Below are 13033 nucleotides of genomic sequence, written 5' to 3'. Positions count from 1 at the left end.
ATCGTATAAATTATATATTTGATACATCTACCCACTTTGGAGAATTCATGTTTTCTATAGAGTTGAAAGGTTTTTATTCCAAGAGAAACTCATCCTAGGGGCAAAAATATTATGTTGAGAGAAATCAATAAACTCAAGAAATTATTAATTTGACTTAAAATTTATAGATATTTTGATTCCTATAAACAGTTTTACAAATAACTACCTTAAATATTTTTTAAAAAATATTAAATTTTTTATAAAAATTAGGCCTTATCGACCCTCTATGTTGGGATTCATGTTTGGGGTCAAACTCAATTGTTGATCGAACACTTTAACTAGCTAGAGTTTGAATTTGAGTGGGAAGTGAGGGTACATAAGAAATCAGTTTGTTAGAGTCATATAGGTTGATGGGCCACTAAACTCCATATAAGCTTATGTGGAGGAGACCACATCAATCCTCAAATTAACTTTATCATTTCTTGTAAGAGGACCTGCCATGGAGGAAAAGTGGATTGGTAGACTTTCAACAATGAGGTAAGTACTCCGATTTTTCCTAGAATTTAAATGGCCCCTTTCCTCTAAACGAAGCAAAAGAAGGGGAAGAGTGACTATAAAAGGTTTTTACCACTCTCAACTTCAGCACTCCAATATTCAGAGGTAAGAGAAACAAAATTAATGGCTCAACACCAGGATGCCACTACATTTCTTCTCGCACATTCCACGGTAAAATCGCAGAGAGAAGTTGTGAATGGGTAATCCACTATAGTATCACAGAGGCGAACAGCAATCCTGAAATCAGGTCGAATTCACATCATCACAAAACCCGACCATCTGGGTTTTCTTTCAGAAATGATGAAGAGTTGAGAAATATACCTGCTAGTGCTTGTACCAGACACGACAGGAAACGATTCGTATTCAAATTACTAGGGGCGGGCGACCTTCCTGCATGTAACAGAAGAATGATGATTCGATTTGTTGTTATTTTGGTGTTAATCGTCTCAATACAGGAGCTGTTGTAGCTGGAAAAATGCTCAACCTGTGTCGCAATTTGTAGTGGAATTCCACCCATCGCAGAGACATAAATCCTGGAATGCTACGCCGTCGTAGCCGCAGGTGCCTCCGGCGGCTTCGCACGCTAGACAGAAATCTCCGGCCACATTGTACCTCACCCGAATCCCGTACGTCCACTGAGCGGGACCCTTCATCTTCGTAGGCGCAACAGTGTAGGCGCTGCTGTATCCGCGGCACTTGAGGTGGGTGAGATTGATCGCACGGATGGCCTCAAAAGGGACGCCGCAGCACTTCGGGGGGCCGGACCTGTACGCGTGGTTGTTCGTGGGCCAGGCGTCCCAGGCTGGGCAGTCGAGGTAATCGTCGCAGCCCATGCCAGAGACGTTCTGGCAGGGGAGGTGCTTTCCCGGGAAGCCTTGAAACAGAGGGGACTTCGCTCGGCACCCGAGGAGCATGAAGAGGTTGTCCGACGTCGGAGATAGGTAGTTGGCTCTCCAGGGCTCGACCACGAAGCCGTTGCCCTTGCCGCGCACGATCCTGTCGCACGTCGACATGTCGGAATCGTAGAGGGTCAGTGCTTGGAAGGCGTAGTCGATGTCCATGACCCGATACGATCCGGAGCTGATATGGAACATGAGCACATCGTTAACGCAGAAGAGGAGGTCCCGAAAGCCGCCGTGACCGCAGCCGGATTGGAGGCCAAATGGGTAGTCAATGGTGATGTTTCCGCAGTAAGATCTGCAACTGTTGGTACCTCTGCCGCTTGCAATAGCAAGGACTTGACTGTGGAAGATGACCCAGATGGAGAATACTCGCCTGAGGAGGCGAAAAACCATGCTTTCCGGAGAGCGACACCGAGTGAGATTTTTTGTGTCAGATTTAGCTTCTGCTCAGCTCAGCTCAGGTTAATGAACGGAATCTACTTCTTTTCTCTGACTGGTTAAGGAATTTCTTTTTGGCTGTCATTACACCTGCGTCTAAGAGGTTTTTGTTAGCTGTCTTTTTGCAATTCGCTTACTTGATTATGAAGCTGGTTTCTCACTAGCTTTAGTTGCTGCTTTGTTTTGTTTTTTCATTCTCTTGTAGCTGCTCTGTGTGATTACGAAGATTGTCATCTATATTAATTCCTATCAAACCGTAAAGAAGGCAAATGAAGGATTCGCTAGGAACTAGGATCCCACAGTAATGATCCTGAAAAAAATAAAATAAAACATAATCGTGCGGAAGATGCAAAAGAATGTAATTTGATGCTACAAGAAGCGCACAGGCCCAAGGATTAGCTCTCAGGAGTCAGCACAGGATGGCTGCGGAATGTTGAGGCACTGAAGAACCTCCCTGACACATGAGAATGTACACTTCTCCCCCTGTTCTCTTCCAGGGGTTTGACAACCCAAAATCAGCATTTTCATATAACACTTCAGCCGGGATAACAGATTAGGATCATCACCATTGCAGATGGGAGGAGGAATCATTACTGTTCTTTCGTGCCTGTGATAAGAGTTTCAGGGCAAAAAGTCCAGTGAACATCCCGTGTTAAATAGAAAACACAGAGGCAAGGAAACAGAACAGAAATCGCACCATCGGATTGACTAGGAGCTGAGGCCTCTCGTGCCTTTTTTGCTGCTGTACGTTTAAGCATCCCAGCTGTCACCAAAACGAAATGGATTAACAATTCAAAGATTTACAAGCAGCCAGTGATGGCAAAGCTACAGGAGGCATTGGTCAGCGTTTAGTTTTTAAAGTAAGGATGATAAGAAGAGTGCAAGATTGTGAACTCAATTGCGACAAACTTGTAAGACGGAACCAAAAGTACCTTTGAATTTCCTTTTCTTGTTAGCTCTCCTCTTTCTCCGTTCTGCCTGTGTCAACTCCGCATCCTCTTTGACATCACCCTTGCCAGTAAAAATCTCTTCAGGAGCCAACATAGCTGCATCAGACACTGCCAATGGTGCAATCTGACCAAGGAGGATCAAATATTAATTTACTACTGAAAAAAGCACAAAGCTCTTGGAACAAAGGTAGATATATCATTGAAATTAATGAGCTCACTGAAGCTTCAGAATTATCTTTTACCTCTTCCATGGCCAAAGCAGGGACATTTGTTTGGATGGACATGTCCTCAATAACCTGTCCAGGATGATGCATATGAATCACTATATCCTCTAAAATGCCAGACAATTCAATAAATTTTTTGAAAGGTGTACCGGTTTTGGTGCAAAATGAAAATGAGATAGTGCATCCAACTTCAAACATAGCCTTTTGAATACCATAGTTGCCTGAACAAAAGAAAAAAAGTTGGTGAAGTTATAAGAAAGTAAACAGATAAATGATCCACTATTTCATAGCATAGTTTTTGCTATAGAAAATTCATCTAGGGTCTCTTTAACAGTAAATGAATAAAAGCTTATATAAGTCTTTACATCAACACTTCAGTAGCATCAATAAGCAAAACTGCTTTTATACTACTGCTGCCAACTGATGGAAACATTTGGAAGAAGCACGTAAAATTATACGATATCTATATATTTAGTCTCATCTTCTAAACTTACCTTGAAACTCTTTAATTTTTACCAATTCTTTTCTCTAATTCTTAGACAATGTACGTTACTGTAAATTCTTTTCTGAGATGCGATGTTAATAGGCTCCACTAGAAGATGAGTGTTTAGTGTACCTGAATGTTTTTACTAATCAAACTATATATTTGTATCAATCTTCAGTTGTTTGTTCTGAAGTTGATTCTACTTGTTTGGAATGTTTGTCAGACAAGTCCAGTTGCAAAGGTCATAAAAATACAAATGGATTGGGCCTTTGGCTCAAAGGTCACATGGGGAGATTTTGAGTACAAAGTCTTGGGTTCAAGTCACATCTGGGTACAGGGTTCAACATACAAAAACAACCAAAAAATATATGGGGATCAAGATGAAGGCCAAAATGAACCAATTGGAAATAAAATAAACACATGCATAGGCCAGCTTGTTTGAAACCATTTGAGCAAGGAGGTAACGGAAGTGGTACAAATGATTATTTTACTTTAATAATAGTATGCACATGCAAGAGAAGCAGAAACAGTAACAACCAAAAATTAAAATGAACGTGTGCTAATGATAAGATAAGGACTATTTGGACACATTCAAACCAAATGATAAATTAAGATACCTCTTTTTTTTGCTCATCTGTGAAAGAGAAAGGAGCAGAAGCAAGACCTGTCTTTTGGACATACTCCTCCTGAGCAAAGGATTTAAAGAAGATTTATCAAGAAAAGTCAGAATTATATTTTTTCAGAGCCTCATTGACAGTACTGAAATACAAAAGTTTAAAATGACAGACCTCATATATTTCAGCAAGGCCTTTCTTGCTCTTGTTCTCATCCTGTAGAAAAAATTCCAGACTCAGCAAAACAATTATGATACACACATAAAAATAAGATATCATCTATCAAGAATTTCAAAAAGCATAAAATGAAACTAAAACAACTTAAAACAAAACAATCCCACATACCAGTTCTTTGATTTCTTTTGGTGGCTTAGTGGGTAAAGTGGGTGCCCTTTGAACATCATTGAAATGGCCCTGAAAACATCAGCACCAAATTTATGTGATGCCATATCACATCAGTAGTAATACTAGAGAAGAATTTTAGTCACAAAGTGAAGGATATACTGAGAAACAATTTATACTTCTTCTATGAAGAAAAGAAGCATATGAAATAAACCTGATTATAAAAATAAATGAAGCTTTACCTCTAGAATTCTCTTCTTTATCATTTCTTCAAGGTTTGCAGTGACCTCCTCTGTTATTACTGGTGCAGGTCTCACATTGTGCTCAAAGTCTAGATCAACCTCCAATGCACTGTTTTTTGGTCTTTTAGCAGCAGTAACCTTAAGCAGAAACCGAAATAGATAATCACTAAATAGATAAACAAATGAGATTGATCCAAAAGATGGTGGACCAGTAAAGTTTTAATTGATCAGTGGCAATTAAGGGGAATTATAATATCAGATACCTCCCCCTGCATAGTCCATGTTTTGGGTTCCAAGTTTGCCCTCTCCATCTGCTCTATTTCAGAGCGGATCTTCTCAACCTCCTTTTCATGAGTGGAAAGAGTTCCTATACTCTGCAGTAAAATAAAGAACAGATAAGATGATATGCAGTTAGCTTGCAAGGTTATGGTTATGAACCAGATTAAGAACAAAGACTCTAATGCTATGAGAAGATTAAAAAAAAAGGGTTCATTGAACCTTATCATTGGATGTTTCATCGCGTTCCTCTTCATCATCCTCATGCAAGTCCTCAAATTCGTCAGACTGCCCAAGACTTTTCTTTGAAATTTTCTTCTTCTTACGTCCAAAAAACTCCTCATATCTGACGACAGAAGATACAACATTGGAGCTCATAAGTAAAACGGTACACTACTTGAGCATGCTCACAAAAAGCAGACATCCTCTGCTCTCTCTCTCATAAAGAACCAAAGAATTATAAACACCATGAATTGTCTTAGGAAAAGGAAGCACCTGATATTATCCATGCCACCCAGACCTCCATCTTCCTCACCATCCATCTATAAAACGATATTCTGATTAGAAATTTCTAACGTCAATCTGATTTTTTTTTTCTCGAAGAAGCAGCATAACTCTAACATCAGCTCAACATGCTAGAATTCCTCAATGATGAACGTAACATTTTTTGTAAACTATTCGAGTAAATACACCGGAAAAGACACCAAAGGACTGCGGCCCATGTCTGGTTCTGCTGTATGAGCCCATAAAAGGGCTTTTGCCCAGGTCTGGCAACTTTTAAACAAATTGCTAAGAAAAAAGTAAGGATCGCCGAAGTTAAATCTCTTTCAAAACACACTTGCTGTAAAATTTTCTCTCTTTAATTGTCCCACTAAATAAATCGGTACTAATAAGAAATCGCAATGCCTCGACAAATTACGGAACTTTAAGCCAGTAACGAAACAATAAAACTTGCTAAGTTTTCTCACCTCGTCATCTTCTTCTTCATCTTCATCTTCATCTTCATCTTCATCTTCTTCCTCCTCCTCTGCTCCATATTCTTTCTTCTCATCCTTCACCAAATACTCCTCAAGCTCCTTAATTTTCAAAAAACGATCTTCGATTCCTGCATCCATAGCTTTTTCATCTTCTTCCTTATCACTGTCTTCTTCTTCTTCTTCTCCTTCTTCTTCTTCTTCCTCCTCCTCCTCCTCTTCACTTCCGGTAACGCCCACGTCCTCGCCATCGCTTCCTTCTCCTTCGTCTTCATCCTCGACCTCGTCTGCCCCCACCTCTAAAATCTTCTTTACCTCCCCATCTTCTTTCCTATTTTCGTCCAAATTCCCCTCTTTTTCCCCATATCCTTTCAAGCCTGCCTTCCTATTCTTAATTCCAGAGAAGAACTTGGAAATTTCTTGAGTATTTCGTTCGAAGTGTCTCAATTCCCGTCGGAGATTCGATAAAAGAGGCTGAGTCTGGATATCAATCTGCTGCCATATCTGTTCGGCATCGAACCCATCGACGAGAAGGCGATCAAAAGGAGCTTTCGGACAAAAAGGGAGGAGAGAGGAGAAGAGAGACTGAGAAGCCGAACGGGCGTCGCGAGAGAGGTCTGGAGATGGCGAGACAAAGAGAACAGGATCAGTCGCTTTCAGGCGGTGAAGAGCCTCCAAGCCTTCCGAGGAACCATCTTTTGGTTTAGCCATTGTTGCCGTCACCCGCTGACAGCTCCGGGCTCGTCTTCTTCACTACGACGGAAAAGAAGCAGAGAGGAATCAATAATAGGGTTTAAGAAGGCACATTTGAACCACCTAAAAGGGCCACAAATTTTGGCCCAAATATGGGCTTGATAGTATTCTGGGCTTGAATTGTGTGGGCTTATTATGGGCTTCAATTTTATGGGTTTGATCGTGTTCTGGTCTTGAATTTTATGGGCGTTTTCCTATTCTGGGCTTGATCGTATTCTGGTCTTGAATTTTATGGGCGTTTTCGTATTCTGGGCTTGATCGTATTCTGGACTTGAATTTTATGGGCTCGATCGTATTCTGGGCCCCACTTCAGTAGTGGCATTTGCTTTTGGTCTTTCAATCCTGGCCGTTGAAATTTCTAATGAAGAGATCTGCGAGCAAATGGCAAATTGGCAGAGCCGGAGTCGCTCGCCAAACACATAAATGCATTCCTGGCAAAATCATAGATTTCAGTCTTCCAAAAGAAACCAGAATCGGAGCTCTTGCCTCCGAGTATAGACGAGCGAGAGACTTTACGACAATCATCTTCCTGGAGCTTTTGTGACGAACAAATCGCGAGGGAAGTTTAACATGTTCAAGGAAATTTCTGTACTTTCAAGTTTGTTCTTTTTCTAGTTTTCTGTATTTTCAGATTCAGATCACTTGGTGATCTTGTTTCATCAGTCTCGACCGAAACTCGAAAGCGAGCTTAGAGATACCCTATAAGCTCAGTACGTTAGGAGTATTTGTTGGAAGATCTTTTTCGAACTCCAGCCTCTATGGATTCGATTGGGTCGGTTGAAAGAATTTTACGCTATATTAGGTAACCGATGGTGCTGCCTAAGTAGCTTCTTATTGGGCGCAAAATTTCCTTTGAATTCCTGTGTCTTTGTTTAGGGTTTTGCTTACTTTGTTAGTACCAGGCGAAGAAAATCGTATCGTATTATGTGTGGGATGTAAGTGGTGAGTATTGTCCAACTCTGAGTCTCTTATTTCAAAATGATCCTATTTTATCTCTTTGGGTGATGGGTTTATTGTTTTGAGTATCTTTATATTTTTGGTAACTGTATCCGCAAAAATATGGTAGCGTTGTTCTTGAATCTGGTGAAATTTCTGTTTTAGCTTTGTTTAGTTTAGTTTTTTTTTTTTTTTCTTTTTTTTGGCCTTTTGGGTTGTTCAGATGATTAATGGGGAGGAAATACCTGAAATACCTTATGAACCATTGGAGTTTGACTCTGGTGATCCGTTCGACGATTTCTCACCGTGGTCAGGTCAGAAACTAGATGTGGGCAGTGATGAGGGTTCACCTACCTTGTCAAATTACTCTTCTTGCGAAGAATCAGAATTTGAGAGATATTGCAGTGCGAATTCAGTTATGGGCTCTTCGAGTTTGTGCAGTTCTATTGGCAATCATAATGATTTTTTAGGGTATGATTCATTTCCCGCTAACACTTTTAGTGGTGGGAGAGAAGATTGTCTTTTGGATGTCAATGGCTTCCAACAGATTGATAGAAATATCGGAAATAAAAGTTATGCAAGTACCGGTCTTTGTGATAACTCTTCCGATGGGATTGAATCAGGAGCAGAATCTTCTGATGGTGAAGCTTTGGCGGGAGCTCTTTTGTATGGAAGGAAGACACCGTATAGTGTTGGAAATGAGCATAACCCTGAGTTAGGTTTATCTAGTGAGCGTACAAGTGCAGAAAAAATTGATGATTTCTTGATTATGTCTGAAGTTGGTCACAGAAGGCCCTTTGCGGATGATAATTTGTTATGTGAGGATATTAGAGAAAATCGTGAGGATGAGAAATTCATCAAATCAAATGTTCAAACTGTGTCACACTGTTTGCAGATCAATACTGGAAATACTTCATTCGGCAGCAATCCTTGTGCAGAAAATGGCAGGAAATTTTTGTTACCGCCTACTGATGGAAACACACCCCAACTTTCATATGCTGCAGCTGAAAATTATCACCCTGTAACTAATTCATGTGAGATGAATATTAAATCTGCCACTCATAGAGATGGTGATAGTTTAAGTTTGAGCTTGCAAGGTGTAAATTATAAACAAGTTCAACCACAAAGTGAGGATGCAAAAACAGTTCCTGTGACAGTCAGAGAAACTCCATTTGGGCATGAACAATCTGATGATGATTCTATGCTTGACTCTGGTACAGATGTAGAAGACAGAAGTCATGAATATGAAAGGAGAAACTTACAGTATTTGAAGGAAACTACAGATAGGGATGAAAACCCACTTCTTGTAACATCTAATGTGGCCTTTGGTGCAAGTGATTGGGATGAATTTGAACACAACATCAAGGAGAATTGTGTATTTGATGGACCCCATAAGCATCAAGAAATTTTAGACACTAAAGGAGATGCTTTAGAGAATTTAACTAGAGTCCAAGAATTAGGGAAACTAGAAAATGGGCTGGATATAATTGGAACAACATTGTCTATCCAATCTATAGGTAAATCTCCTGAGGGTCCAAATAGTTGTCCTGTTGAGAGCTTCCATACAGCAGAGGAGGGTCAGTTGATGCTTAAGCCTCAAGCACTGTGCATGGAGGATTCAAATTTATATAAACATCTTATCAGCATTAAGGACGGTGCTGATGAACATGAACTACATTGTGTTCATAGCAAGGAAGTTTCTGCTTCAGATGAGGAGATGCTAAGATGTCCACTTTCTCACAGTCAGACGCCTTCTATTACCACTGAACCAATTAAAGTTAAAGAGATGGGATTAGAAGACAACAAATCTAATGAACTACTGAAGCCTGAGACTGGCCATGCCATCGACCTGAAGCTATCAGTCATGGGTTGCAGTGCTCCTGATGAAATACCTGAAGATTGTACTGTACATGATGAGGTTAGTAATTTATTTTATGCGTAAATGTTCTGATATGAGAATCAAAATATACATCTTTCCTTCAATTGCCATTCTCAAAATACTGCAGGATTGATTTAACTGTTTGAAAGAAAAATCTCTCTATATGTCGTGTTTTGATTGTCTTGTTGTCTGCTTGGTTTCATTTGGATAAATTAGAATACACGATCTCTTTCAAGTTGTTGTAGTCCTTTTTTTTTTTTTTTTTTGAGAAAAAGATTTGTTGAACTTTCTTTACCTCTGTTGTATTTTTTTTTTTTTTGGCAAAAAATTTAATACTACGGGCAGAAAATAAAAACTTGTAGTATTTATGTTTTTTTTTTGTAGTATTTGTTCATGACAAGCTAAAATTTTAAAATAAAGTTCCTTTTAAGAGTTCTTTTAGGAACACAACCTTGTGCATACCTAGATGATTGCAGGTCCAACGTATAGATTCACTAACAAAAAATACAATTTCTTTCACTTGTGTATTGTGGGATATATTGGTGTTTGAGTTAATATTCTTTTGTTGCTTTTAAAAAACAAGGTTAATATTCTTTTGTTGCAACTGTTGTCACGCATTTGCAAACAATGTTGGATTTAGTAAAATTATCCTCATGTACCAGATCTTGGAAATACTACGTGAGAATGAATCCCTTCCAAGAACAGCTTGTCTACATGCCAGAGTTGATAAACTGTTGTTTTTATGGTGTTAATTTTCTTACGTAAGATAACTATTTCAAAGAATTGTTGTTTTTTTGGCTCTGAACCACGTGTGGCATATTTTGTAGGTTCATAAACTTGATATGGATGAGTTTTATGAGGAGATGGTCCATGACATGGAGAAAGTTTTACTTGACTCGACAGAGTCTCATGTCCGTAGGTTTAGCCAGAGCGAAAAGGAATATTTTTCTCCTCGGTCTCAACCTTTAAGAGATGGTAGCTCCACTGCTTCTACATCTGGTACAGATGATCCATACCCATCAATGAGATACTCTCCAAAAATTGAGTGGGTTGAAGTTATTGGGGCAAAGCAAAGAAAAGGAGATGTTTCCTTTGGAGAAAGATTGGTTGGTGTCAAGGAATATACAGTTTACAGAATAAGAGTTTGGAGTGGTAAAGACCAATGGGAAATTGAACGCCGCTACCGGGACTTCTTTACCCTCTATCAGCAACTGAAAGCCCTTTTTAAAGAGCATGATTTAAGCCTTCCTTCTCATTGGTCCGGTGTGGAGAGGGAGTCCAGAAAGATTTTCGGCAATATTTCAGCTGTGGTTGTCAGTGAGAGGAGTTCTCTTATTCAAGAGTGCCTTCGATCGATCCTGCTTAATGAATCTCCTTTGGGTACACCTAGATGTCTAGTCTGGTTTTTGTCCTCTTCCCCTCTTCTACCAAAACCATCTTTTCTTAGTACTTCAATTCCACAATATTCGCAGAAATATTTCCATTATGAAAATGTGGAAACTTGTACAGAAGGTGTTTCAACGCTTGGGAAGACCATATCGCTGCTTGTGGACGTGCATCCCCGCAAGTCTATGAAACAATTGCTTGAAGCTCAAAATTACATGTGCGCTGGCTGCCACAAGCAATTGGAAGATGCAGACACTCTAATGAAGGAACTTGTGAAAGCACTTGTGTGGGGAAAGCCTCGGCTCTGTGAATACACAGGCCAGTTGTATTGCGCATCTTGTCATACTAATGACACTGCAGTTCTACCTGCTAGAGTATTGCATCACTGGGATTTCTCTCTATATCCAGTATCTCAGTTAGCAAAAGCATATCTGGAATCTATTTATGATCAGGTAATCCATAACATTTTGCAGATAAATTAGTAGTTCAATAGAAATGTGTGGCAAAAGAGATATTTAAAGTAAAAATTTCTCCATTTTATGATTGACAGTAAAAATTAGGTTGTTTTTCTTCTTATGGCTGGTAGTGCTTTTAATTTTTTTTTTTTTTTTTCTGAACCTGTTCGCTTTAGAAGTCCTATGATATTCATTTCTTTATTTATATTATTGGTGAATGTAGCCTTATGTTGTGGCATTGTCCTGTTGTAGCCCATGCTCTGTGTCAGTGCAGTCAACCCTTTCCTATTTTCTAGAGTCCCAGCTCTACGACATGTTATGGCCATCAGGAAAAAGTTAGGAGCTATGGTTTCTTACATTCGTTGTCCATTTAGGAGGTCTATTCAAAGAGGCCTGGGTTCGCGAAGATATCTTCTTGAGAGTAATGAGTTCTTTGCACTTCGGGACCTTGTTGACCTCTCAAAAGGAGCGTTTTCTGGTAAATTCTGTTCTGCACTTTTACATTATGTTTGTTGTACTCGTATGCATTTGGGAACTGTACAAGTACCTCCGTGATGAATTTAAGGGGTAAATATCTATCCGCGTGCTTTCTACTTTTAATGGGAAATCTAAACTCATCAGTTTTCATCCAATTTCAAATTGGCTAAGTTGATAACTATTCCATCTAAATCAGCTCACTTTTATACTTTGTTTTATGGCATTTTCCTTTTATTTTCTTATTCTTAAAACTTTGTGCCAATCAGGTCTCCCTGTCCTGGTAGAAAACATCTCGAGGAAAATCCTTGAACACATTACACAGCAGTGCCTTGTATGCTGTGACACGGGTATTGCATGTGGAGCTCGTCAAGCTTGTGAAGATCCTTCATCCTTTATTTTCCCTTTCCAGGTATGTGCTTCTTAGTAAGTTGACAATAGTTCAGATTCTGATGGGCCACTAGTAACAAAATATTATGTAAATTTTCCATTCAGGAGGATGAAATTAAAAGGTGCCAGTCCTGTAACAAAGTCTTTCATAAGGCTTGTTATGGGAAGCTCACAGGCTGCCCGTGTGGCAAGCCTCTAGGGTCGGATCTTCAACCAAGCCCTCTGGAGCAGCTGCCCAAACGAACGAAAGTTATAGCAAGTGGATCTTTCGATATGTCTGTCCAGAATCCTAGTTCTAACACCAACCCTGGTTTTTTCTCCAACTTGTTCGCAAATGCAAAGCGAGATATGACATGGAGGACTAGAAAGAATAGCCCTGTAATTCTCATGGGTTCTTTACCAAGCACTTCTCTGTAGTCCGTTTGATACCATTTGTGTTGTTAGGCTTGGAGAAATAGGGTTGTGGTTACTGTCAAGTGCGGTGAGTGTGATTTTTAAATCATTGAATTGCTATTCTTTGTATCAGTCCGGCATTGAGGACGATTCTACCTGGTTTCTAGGTTAACTTGTGCTCTCTCTCTCTCCCTCTCCCTCTCCCTCTCCCTCCTTCCCTCTCTGTAGTCAGCCCCATAGGCTAACTTTGGTTCCTTACCATCTATATTTGATTTATGAGCTGCATCGCCTTTAATTCCTTCGCTTTTGTACAGTAGACTTGAGGATTTAATGCTTCTAGGTTTATCAAACCAACCGGCCCCTTCTTGCTTTTAAATACCCTTCTCT

The 13033-nt window shown here is 39.7% G+C and overlaps 3 protein-coding genes across 3 annotated transcripts; 1 reads left to right on the top strand and 2 right to left on the bottom strand.

The window, feature by feature from the left end:
* Nucleotides 1–543: 543 nt before the first annotated feature.
* Nucleotides 544–1829, bottom strand: LOC137937394 (uncharacterized). The gene is made up of 3 exons (XM_068782457.1): nucleotides 1019–1829; nucleotides 856–924; nucleotides 544–771 (listed from the first exon to the last, which is right to left on the bottom strand). The coding sequence occupies exons 1-3, from the start codon at nucleotides 1827–1829 to the stop codon at nucleotides 743–745; spliced, it is 909 nt and encodes a 302-aa protein (XP_068638558.1). The 3' UTR covers nucleotides 544–742.
* A 322-nt stretch (nucleotides 1830–2151) lies between these two features.
* LOC137936556 (M phase phosphoprotein 10) lies at nucleotides 2152–6734 on the bottom strand. Its single transcript, XM_068781300.1, has 13 exons — nucleotides 5975–6734; nucleotides 5502–5548; nucleotides 5229–5352; nucleotides 4994–5104; nucleotides 4731–4868; nucleotides 4492–4560; nucleotides 4321–4362; nucleotides 4150–4218; nucleotides 3198–3269; nucleotides 3067–3120; nucleotides 2807–2948; nucleotides 2572–2637; nucleotides 2152–2481 (listed from the first exon to the last, which is right to left on the bottom strand). The coding sequence occupies exons 1-13, from the start codon at nucleotides 6689–6691 to the stop codon at nucleotides 2465–2467; spliced, it is 1668 nt and encodes a 555-aa protein (XP_068637401.1). The 5' UTR covers nucleotides 6692–6734; the 3' UTR covers nucleotides 2152–2464.
* A 470-nt stretch (nucleotides 6735–7204) lies between these two features.
* Nucleotides 7205–12918, top strand: LOC137937676 (uncharacterized). Its single transcript, XM_068782790.1, has 5 exons — nucleotides 7205–9587; nucleotides 10376–11386; nucleotides 11642–11867; nucleotides 12133–12275; nucleotides 12359–12918. The coding sequence occupies exons 1-5, from the start codon at nucleotides 7893–7895 to the stop codon at nucleotides 12668–12670; spliced, it is 3387 nt and encodes a 1128-aa protein (XP_068638891.1). The 5' UTR covers nucleotides 7205–7892; the 3' UTR covers nucleotides 12671–12918.
* Nucleotides 12919–13033: the final 115 nt, after the last annotated feature.

This window comes from Aristolochia californica, unplaced genomic scaffold (assembly GCF_029961685.1).
Source record: "Aristolochia californica isolate CCGP_79_NKW_82.1479 unplaced genomic scaffold, dmAriCali1.0.hap1 SCAF_7, whole genome shotgun sequence".
Taxonomy (NCBI): Eukaryota; Viridiplantae; Streptophyta; class Magnoliopsida; order Piperales; family Aristolochiaceae; genus Aristolochia; species Aristolochia californica.
This window is presented reverse-complemented; position numbering and strand designations above follow the sequence as displayed.

What these genes read in the sequence shown, in the direction of transcription:
- LOC137936556 (XM_068781300.1), bottom strand. Translation starts at nt 6,691, where the DNA reads ATGGCTAAACCAAAAGATGGTTCCTCGGAAGGCTTGGAGGCTCTTCAC. An exon ending in GCCTTGCTGAAATATATGAG is followed by an intron (nt 4,219 to 4,320) that starts GTCTGTCATTTT and finishes TCCTTTGCTCAG; the next exon opens with GAGGAGTATGTCCAAAAGAC. An exon ending in TTCATTTTGCACCAAAACCG is followed by an intron (nt 3,121 to 3,197) that starts GTACACCTTTCA and finishes CATCCTGGACAG; the next exon opens with GTTATTGAGGACATGTCCAT.
- LOC137937676 (XM_068782790.1), top strand. Translation starts at nt 7,893, where the DNA reads ATGATTAATGGGGAGGAAATACCTGAAATACCTTATGAACCATTGGAG. An exon ending in ATTGTACTGTACATGATGAG is followed by an intron (nt 9,588 to 10,375) that starts GTTAGTAATTTA and finishes CATATTTTGTAG; the next exon opens with GTTCATAAACTTGATATGGA. An exon ending in CCTTTATTTTCCCTTTCCAG is followed by an intron (nt 12,276 to 12,358) that starts GTATGTGCTTCT and finishes TTTTCCATTCAG; the next exon opens with GAGGATGAAATTAAAAGGTG.
- LOC137937394 (XM_068782457.1), bottom strand. Translation starts at nt 1,829, where the DNA reads ATGGTTTTTCGCCTCCTCAGGCGAGTATTCTCCATCTGGGTCATCTTC. An exon ending in CACTACAAATTGCGACACAG is followed by an intron (nt 925 to 1,018) that starts GTTGAGCATTTT and finishes TGTTACATGCAG; the next exon opens with GAAGGTCGCCCGCCCCTAGT. An exon ending in TCTGGTACAAGCACTAGCAG is followed by an intron (nt 772 to 855) that starts GTATATTTCTCA and finishes ACCTGATTTCAG; the next exon opens with GATTGCTGTTCGCCTCTGTG.